The sequence below is a fragment of the Nicotiana attenuata genome, chromosome 6 (genome assembly GCF_001879085.1).
Source record: "Nicotiana attenuata strain UT chromosome 6, NIATTr2, whole genome shotgun sequence".
In the NCBI taxonomy this organism is placed as follows: domain Eukaryota; kingdom Viridiplantae; phylum Streptophyta; class Magnoliopsida; order Solanales; family Solanaceae; genus Nicotiana; species Nicotiana attenuata.
The window spans coordinates 5,383,273-5,392,536 of NC_031994.1; the positions used below are offsets into that span (position 1 = coordinate 5,383,273).

Below are 9,264 nucleotides of genomic sequence, written 5' to 3' on the forward strand. Positions count from 1 at the left end.
TGGGGGGGGGGTGGTATCTATAAAATTATTCTATTAGTTTATGCATCAGAAACCACTACTCTTTAAACGTGAAATAAACCAGCACAATGCACTTATTGCATTTTAAAAAATCTGTGATGCAGCTGTTTCTTTACAGATTTCAATATCACCATTGGATGGTGCGGCTAATCTTGAGATGCCGTTTACCTCAGAACCTCTTTCAAGCATGCTTTTTCTATTAGGCAAGCTTCATATCCTTTATTAGACGTGCTCCTATAATTTAAAAAATTACAGGGTCGCAGTTTCTTTTGTCACTGACATGTTATTTTCATGAGTAGAGTCAATGGTGCCTTCAGTCACATCTGTCCAGCAGATTTTAGTTATGTGTCAACAAGATTTAAGACTGAGCTCTCTGTTATTTCTCACTCAGCTTGACATTCTTCGTCACCTTATGTTGATGTTGCTTTGACTCTGGAACTTGCACCAGGATTCTTGCTTTTGCAGGTATGGTGCTTGTTTTATGGTCACCAGTGGTCGTTCCATTGCTGCTCACACTTGTGCAAAGGTGGACAACGCCGAGGCCATCCAGGACTGCTGAGCTCGTTTGCATTGTTGGCCTCTACATGTCTATTTTCTTACTAATTACTTTATGGGGCAAAAGGATTCGTGGCTATGAGAATCCGCTTGAGCAGTATGGGCTAGATATGACGTCAATGCAGAAGGTAAAAGTTTTTTATTTTTTTGTCAGAGTCAACTAGTGCTTTAAAGTTGATAAAGTAACAACTTCTTGAGGAAGCACCTTGCTGGAAGATCAGTAGCCGGTTCTGTATTTACTTCAACAACGTCTGATATTGGTAATACACTAACACAGTGAAGGACCTGTGCGCTATACCCATTTAGTCTATATGGCGTTTTCTTCCACATATTAACCGGCCTTTCATTTCCTCGACTAAATGGGTTGTGTCAATATGGGTTCAACAATGTGTCAGAGTCCAACCGGCCCGACTATAACTAAGTTTTTAATTTTTTTGTTTGTATTTATAATTTGTGTAATTACTAAACAAAAGTAATATAACCTTTTTCCTTTTATTATGACCATATCAAAAAAGAAAATTAAAAATATTTTGATGAGTTTTCTCTGATGGGTCAATTTGGGCTGCATATTTAGCCCAAATCAGCCCAAATTTTAGATGGGCTAACTTGGTTGTGCCCAAACTTGACATTCCATGAAAATGTGCCCCTTCATGGATGCAAGATTCAATTCCCTCTCTTTTTGTTGGAATGCAATGAAACATATCACTCTAGGAAAGAATCTGGACCAGATATCTGATGTAATGTACGCTTCCATGGTTTTCATCATATTTAATAAAGAAACCATATCTTTAGCGACAATGTTTCCATCAAGACAATTCTTTTTTTCTCTTTCCCTTTTGTGTCCATGGTAACAGGCTAACATGGTACAAGAATAAAGGTGATATCGAGAGTTGTAACAACTATAGGGATATCTAGTTGCTAAGTCATACCGTGAAAGTTTGGGAGAGGGTGGTAGAAGCGAGGATGAGGAGGAAGGTGTCTATATCCGACAACCAGTTCGGGTTCATGCTGGGTCGGTCGACTACGGAAACTATCCATCTTATTAGGAGGCTGGTGGAACAGTAAAGGGATAGGAAGAAGGACCTACACATGGTCGTGCATTAGAGTGGTAGGTTAGGAGGTGGCTGAGGCTAGTCTGATAGGGTTGTGTCTCTGACTGCTAGTGGTTAATGTTGTGTTCAAACTATTCTCCGTTTTCATTGTGCCGAGCTTTATTTACTGGTTATTATTATTGCTTTACATCTATTTTCTGGTTCTTATGTTGTTGTCATTATTTCTTGATTTTTCTGTTGATGGTATTGATATAGTGTTTCTTTTCGTCGTCTTGAGCCGAGGGGCTTTCGGAAACAGTCCCTCTACCCCCTCGGGTAGGGGTAAGGTCAGCGTACACACTACCCTCTCCAGACCCCACTTATGGGATTTTACTGGGTTGTTGTTGTCTGTTTGTTGTATGTAACAGGCTATCAGGGATTGGATGGGGGAGAGTTTCACGTTGCCCCTCATTTTCTGCTTTTCGCCTTAATTGTGAGACCATAATATGGGCTATAATGACATTCTTCAAGTATCAATTTATGATTTTGGCCTTGAATGTTAGTATTTCTGTACGTTACAAATTTGAAGCTTCGAAGGAAAATCCATTTTACCTCGCATTACTCAGATGCTGCCTGCCTTTCTTGCAGGGACAGAATTATCTGAAAGGTTTATTTGGAGGAATTGCTCTTGTTTTACTAATACATTCTGTGAACTCCTTAATTGGCTGTGCCCATTTCTGTTTGCCTGTGGCTCCTCCAACCTCGTCAGCAGCTTTAACCTGGTTAAAGGTGTATGGTCAGATGTTTGTTTTATTTGTTCAAGGACTTGCAACTGCAACAGGCGTTGCCACTGTTGAGGAACTTCTTTTCAGGTCATGGTTGCCTGATGAAATTGCTGTTGACCTGGGATATCATCCTGGAATCATAGTTTCTGGACTTGTGTTTGCTTTGTTTCAAAGGTGCGGCCTCATTCTTTTTTTCTTTTTTTTAATAAGGTAAAGGTGTGCCCTCATTCTTGATCTGCTTATGCACTCGGGCTTTGATAAAGATCTACGTATCCTGAGTGTTTAGGTTACTTGCCCTTCGAGCTGCCAATTTCTGTCTCTCGAAACTTATGAATAATTGAATGATTTAATTAGGGTTTCCTGAGAATATTTTCCCTGTATTTGCTTAGTTCTGTTTAGTGCTCTCCTGTCTTTATACATGCGCCTCCTGTCTATCTTGCCTCTTCGGATGTACCCTCTCTTCCCACTCCAAACACTTTTATTCTGTTGGATTGATTGCGTTCTTAATGCTATATGCAAATGAAATTCCATCAAGGTGAGTTTGTGTCATACTCTAAAATTGCTTTTCAGGTCACCGTGGGCAGTGCCTGGTTTGTGGCTATTGTCACTGACTCTTGCTGGTGTTCGCCAAAGAAGCCAGGGAAGCCTCTTCCTTCCAATTGGGCTGCGTTCAGGTATAGTGGCTTCTAGTTATATCTTACACACTGGGGGTTTCTTGACTTATCAACCAAAGTTCCCTCCATGGTTCACGGGGTCTTATCCAACTCAACCATTTAGTGGAGTAGTTGGTTTTGCCTTCACTTTGTCACTGGCAATACTTCTGTACCCCGGGGAGCCTCTTCGTAGGAAGACAACAGCCAGAAAAATCAAGGAATAAAACATGTATGTAACTATCTATTGGCGAGATTGGTTAACGTGTAGCCAATATACAACCTGCATCTTTAAGCAAGCTGGAAATGTTGGTTGCTTTTGCCACTTCTTCGGCATATAGTCAGGCTTGCTTATACTGGAACACGCGACTGAGATTATTGTACTTGAAGCAATGACTGTAGCAGTGGACGTTACCAGGAAGCGTCTCCTTAAGTAAACTTAAGTTGTTATAAGTGTACAAATGAGGCAAATTTTGTAGCAAATTAAAAGTGTAAATGGGAATTTAAAGAAACCTCTTTTCCCACTTTATACCACCTGTACATGTAAGTTGGTTCTTTTCGACTGCAAGGAAATATATAGAAATCATTTACCACTGAAGTTCTGCGATCAGGAAAGGTTAATCCATCTCTAAAGTCTTTTTCCTTTCCTGCCAAATTTAAATTTTTGATTAGGATATCATCATTATTTCCAAATATATGTTTGTTTTCAAATTAATTTGGTCCACTGTCTCAACTTCAATTTGAAATAGAGAATTTGAAGTTAGAATAATTTGTTTGAAGAGTATTTCAAGTGTAAAATACTGCAAAAACTTAAACTATTTTTCCAAGTCAAATCATTGTCCAAACACTAATTCAACTTTCAAGTTCCGAATACTCTTTTCCAACATTGACTTCCGACACTCGTCTTTTTCATATTGAAAATATAGTTTTTCTTAGAGAAAGGCATATCTTTTTGTCAAGAAAATTGTAATAGAGAGCCCCAACAAGCTGTAGATACTAAATACATACCAGAGTTAGAGAGGCGACTACTTCTTGCTACTAGAAGCAAAGGAAATATTATTGATATAATCTTTAATTACAGTTCGTTTTAGAGATTTATATCATTGTGATTTGTGGTGGTGTGATTAGTCTGAGATATAGAGTTTCTCTAATTCATGGTATTATACTATTATGGATGGTTTTGGCCAAAACTAGAATTACAGTCCTTTTGAGATTAAAAAAAAAAGGCAGGAAGCAATTGTGCATGAATTAAGTAGTAGAAATTTAGACTTTCATTAATCAAAACAGGCAAAGTTGTAACATTGTTTCCCAAAAGTTCAAACAAAACATGAAAGATAAAACCATCCATTGAAAGGGCATTTAGGACAAGGAATTGCATTCACAAAGGAAAAGATTTTAAATTTAAAAAAAAAAAAAACATTCAAAAACAGCAGTCTCTCCTTCATTGCGTGTTCCATCTTCTTGTTGATGCTTTTGCCTCTTCAACTATTCATCAATAGCCAATGGAACTTTCTCAGCCTGAAATACACAACCAACAAATATACAAATTAGTAGCAGATTTCCAAACTTTATAAACAAGCTCAAACAAAATACAGAAGTGACACTTCAAAAAAAAAAAAAAAAAAAAACGGTGCACAATGCATCCAGCGTTCATACAGGATTCAGGGAAGGGCCACACCCCAAGGGGTGTGATGTAGACAGCCTACCCTAATGCAAGTATTAGTGGCTACTTCTTTGTGCTACCTATAGGTTGCACAAAGACAACTTAACCGTTGCTGCAAGCCTCCGCTTTAAAATTGACACTTACTGATTTCTTAAATCCAAGTTCATAAAACATCTCAAGATAGCGCTTCTTAGCGCTAGCAACTTTGTCATTCTTGGTTGCATATTTCCAGAATCCATAAATCCCAGATAGTGTGATCACTTTCTGTGAATAAATTTGCCATGTATACCTAGCAAAAGAAAATAAAATTAAGGGTTAGTTTTAGTTTATCAAAAGTTAAATCTTGGTTGTACACTTAGTGCTAATCAAATGCAAACGCTTACTTTTCAAGAATACGCTGCAGACCACCCTTGGAAATAGCATCCCAATAACTTGGATCTTCTTTAGATTTTTCAAAGAAATTTACCAACATATCAGCAGCCTTGTCACCTTGATTAGGATCAATATGAAAACCAGATTTTCCATTCACTATAATCTCAAATGGTCCACCATTACAAGTAGCAAAAGTTGGCAAACCACAAGTCATAGACTCAACAACTGTCAAACCAAAAGCCTCGTAGAATGCTGGTTGAACGAAAGCACCCCTCGTGTCTGCAATGTAACGATAGAGTTCTCCGTTCCTCACACGATTCATTTGGGAAGAAATCCACCTGAATTGGCCGTTCAGGTTATAGGTTTCGATGAGATCATACATCTTCTTCATCTCTGCTTGCTCTTCTAAATCTTTGGATTCTTTCCTTCTGTCTCCGCCTACAACCACAAGGTTAACAAGCTCCCTCAGCCTTGCATTCTTAGCATACCATTCCACGAGTCCTGTTAAATTCTTCACGCGATCTAGCCTTGCCATGGTAAAGAGAATTGGCTTGTTCCGGTCCTTCAACACACATCTGTTTATGTTGTAACAAATGATTAATCGATCTGTTGGGAAAAAGGCGATCATATATGGGATGAAATAAAAGCAAATTAAGGAGACTAACAAGTGGTCCTTATTCTCAACAGGACTGTAGAGGAGTTCTTCAATTTCCGGGTGGAAGTTGATTAGCCTTTTCTCCTTCTCAGTGTAAGGGAAGTAGATTGACATATCAGCCCCAGGGGAGACAATGTTGAACTTTGGATCAAACGAATCGATTCCATGGACTACTCGGTACAATCCAGGCATGGTAAAAGCAGTATGGCTCTCATACTGTCCTACAGTATTCTTGCTGAAAAGTAAAAGATATTCAAATATCAATGGAAATAATATAACAACAACAACTATGCCTCAGTCCCAAACAAGTTGGGGTCGGCGAATGGAAATAGTATAAACAAACAACAACAATAACTATATCTCAGTCCCAAACAATTTGGGGGCAAATGGAAATAGTATAAACAAACAACAACAACAACAACAACTATGGCTCAACCCCAAACAAGTTGAGATCAACGAATGGAAATAGTATAAACAAACCAACAACAACAACCATGCCTCAGTCCCAAACAAGTTGGGGTCGGCAAATGTATATTGTATACAAACAACAACTACTACTATACCTCAGTCCCAAACAAGTTGGGATCAGCGAATGGAATAGTATAAACAAACCAACAACAACAACAACAACTATGCCTCAGTACCAAACAAGTTGGGGTCAGAAAATGGAAATAGTATAAACAAACAACAACAACAACAACAACAACTATGGCTCAATCCCAAACAAGTTGGGGTCGGCGCATGGAAAAAGTATAAACTAGGGTAAAAATATGAAATAGTAGGATGGTGTGCATTTGCTTTTACCTTCCAGCAATTTCTTGGAAAGTGCTGGTGATGATGAAATCAGTGTGATTCATGGCAAAGAGATCAGCAGTGAACTGACTTGAGAAATGATACTTGTCATCAAACTTCTTCCAATTAAGGTCAGAGTTTGGATACTTAGTTTTTTCCAAGGCATGAGCAATGGTACACTGAGTAGCCCCAAATTTCTTAGCAAGCAAAGAGGCAGCAAGATTTCCCTCACTGTAGTTACCGATGATCAAGTCTGGTTTAGCTTGCAATTCTTTGACAAGTTCTTCTGCAACATCCTGATGATCAATTTAAATATGAGTCTTTAGTTAGCAAGACATTTTCAAATGCAGAAGAACATTCCAATTTATTTTATTTGTTTTTATTTCCAACCTCAGTGAAAGTTTCCATGTATGGCCAGACTTCGAATCGTGAGATCCATTTGCGCAACATTCCCTTCTCAGTTCTAAATGGAACACGAATTATATGAGAATGTTCTGCCCCATATACTTTCTCCATCCGCTCGCCACAAGTGGTTCCTACTGCATCAGGCAGCAGCCTTGTTACCTGATATAAAACAACAAAAAAGATCAATTTCATTTAGAGGTGTAAATCAAACTAGGAAAAGTAAGGGCACTTACAACAAGGATGCGAGGGATGATATCATCGAGTCCTTGAAGCTTCATACGATGAAGCATCTCACGCTCCATAGCTGGAACTTGATCAAGAATGTAAACAACCTATTCAACATTTCACAACCAAAAAAAAGATTGTTGGTTCAAATGGTATAAAGAACTTGATCAAGAATGCAAAATTTCTGTACATGTTATATCGGAGACAAACCTGGCCACCAGTGTCAGGATAGCCCAAGACATTATCTTGAGCAAAATAACCATGTGGAGTTAGAATCACAACATTGAAAACCAATGGGATTCTACCAAGGAAATTTTCCAAAGAAGACGCATTAGGAGCCTCAAGGAGATGCAAAAGATGACTGATGGTGTCTTGCACGCGTTCAGCGGTGTTTCCCCATCCTCTTTCCAAGCCAATCTCTTCAAACTTGGTTTCAAATTTGGAGTATGGAGTTTCTGGATTCAATGTGCACAAATATTCCTCTGCTTTTTTCAGAACAAGTTGGAAACTTTCCAAGCTTTGAATGCTTTCTTTCACCATCAATGACTGTTTACAAATTGACATATTTAGAAATATACACATAATCATACAACTTGTTTAAATAAACACTTTTTTTTACTACCTTTCCTTTGTAGTTATGGTTTCTGAGAAAGTCAAGGAGGCATCTGGCAATCTCCTTTTCATGAAACATTTTCGAAGCAATGTGGCGATTAAGAAACTCCAAACCATTGCCAATAGAGTCAGAAAGTGTTTTTGGTGGTGTAACAGTTGTAAATGGCTCAAAATCCAACTCCAATATGTTTCCACTGTATAACATAATTGAGACACAAAACATTAAGAATCAAACAAAGAAACCTCAACTTGACAAAGCGAAATCGCAGACTAATACTTTACCTTTCATCAACAGTGTTCTCTTTCAATTGAAGGTATTCAGGAATGCTCAATTCAGCCACTTTCTTTGTCTTAAGATTCAGTGACAAGTACTCCCATACACCGGGCCTCGGACGTACAGCTAGTGCTAGTTTTGGTGGTACAATCACAGCTTCCTGGCTGCAACTGAGAACTTCCACAAGTGCACTAGGTTCAATATTTACTCCATTTGTTTTACTAGTAACAGAAACCAAATGGTTCAAGAGATCAACTGGTTTCATTACCCCTTTCCCTTCAGTTTCAATCCTGTGCCAAAAACCAAAACAATTAAAAACAATGGTACTAATGTACTTAGCTAACATGAGCTATAGTATTTTCGACATGGGATATAGATATATATATATGTGAAAAATCAGTAAAATCTAACAAATATTAGATTACAACAACAACCAAAAAAAAAAAAAAAAGCAGCCTGGTGTACTAAGCTCCCGCTATCCGGGGAAGGACCGGACCACAAGGGTCTATTGTGCGGTCTACCAGTTGTGCCAAGGCTCTCACAACAACAAAAAACCCAGTAAATCCCACGAGTGGGGTCTGGAGAGGGTAGTGTGTACACAGACCTTACCCCTACTTTGATAGTACTGAGGTTGTTTCCGATAGACCCTCAGCTCAAGGAAAGATAAACAAAAAGCAGTAGCAACAAGTTGTAACAACAGCAAGATAGTAAGGAAACAAGCGCTAACAAATACTATTAGATTCTAAACTTATAATTTAAAAAATGTAACAAAATCTTGGATCCGCCTCTAGTTCTTAATATCATTATGTAGTAATGTACCTTGACTTGAGAGCCAAAATTTCATCTGGATGAGCCAAAATGGATTCCTCCAAACTTTTCTTAATGCTAAGACCACTAGCTGCCATTTTTTTCCTTCTGAAACAGAACTTTGATTCTATTCAAGAAAAAAGAAAGAATGTATTAAATGAAGTTGAATAGAAAAATGAAACTCATTGGCCAAATTTATACTAATATCTTAACCATAGATGGGCCAAATGAAAAGGAAAAAGAAGATACTATTTCAATGATGAGATCTCAAGTTGCACAAAACATATTTCTAAGCAAGCTAGCTATAGCTATTGATTGGTGGAGCACCAAAAAGATGTAATACAACCACCAAACTTTAGTTGAAAGATTAATCATGACATTACACATAATTAACGTACATTAACTTTACATTAATACAAC

The 9,264-nt window shown here is 38.0% G+C and overlaps 2 protein-coding genes across 2 annotated transcripts in view; one reads left to right on the plus strand and one right to left on the minus strand.

Annotated features, from left to right (window-relative positions):
- The window catches only part of LOC109226532, a 17,013-nt gene extending 13,367 nt beyond the window's left edge, over positions 1-3,646 (plus strand). The window contains exons 9-11 of the mRNA XM_019391312.1: positions 467-701; positions 2,253-2,563; positions 2,960-3,646. Coding sequence (XP_019246857.1) covers positions 467-701; positions 2,253-2,563; positions 2,960-3,266 — 853 coding nt within the window. The 3' untranslated portion in view covers positions 3,267-3,646. The remainder of the gene's footprint in view (positions 1-466; positions 702-2,252; positions 2,564-2,959) is intronic.
- Positions 4,288-9,029, minus strand: LOC109226534 (sucrose synthase-like). Its single transcript, XM_019391313.1, has 11 exons — positions 8,857-9,029; positions 8,046-8,327; positions 7,774-7,957; positions 7,362-7,697; positions 7,160-7,258; positions 6,912-7,085; positions 6,534-6,817; positions 5,740-5,964; positions 5,086-5,649; positions 4,847-4,991; positions 4,288-4,557 (listed from the first exon to the last, which is right to left on the minus strand). Exons 1-11 carry the CDS (start codon positions 8,940-8,942, stop codon positions 4,525-4,527), a joined length of 2,412 nt encoding a protein of 803 aa, XP_019246858.1. The 5' UTR covers positions 8,943-9,029; the 3' UTR covers positions 4,288-4,524.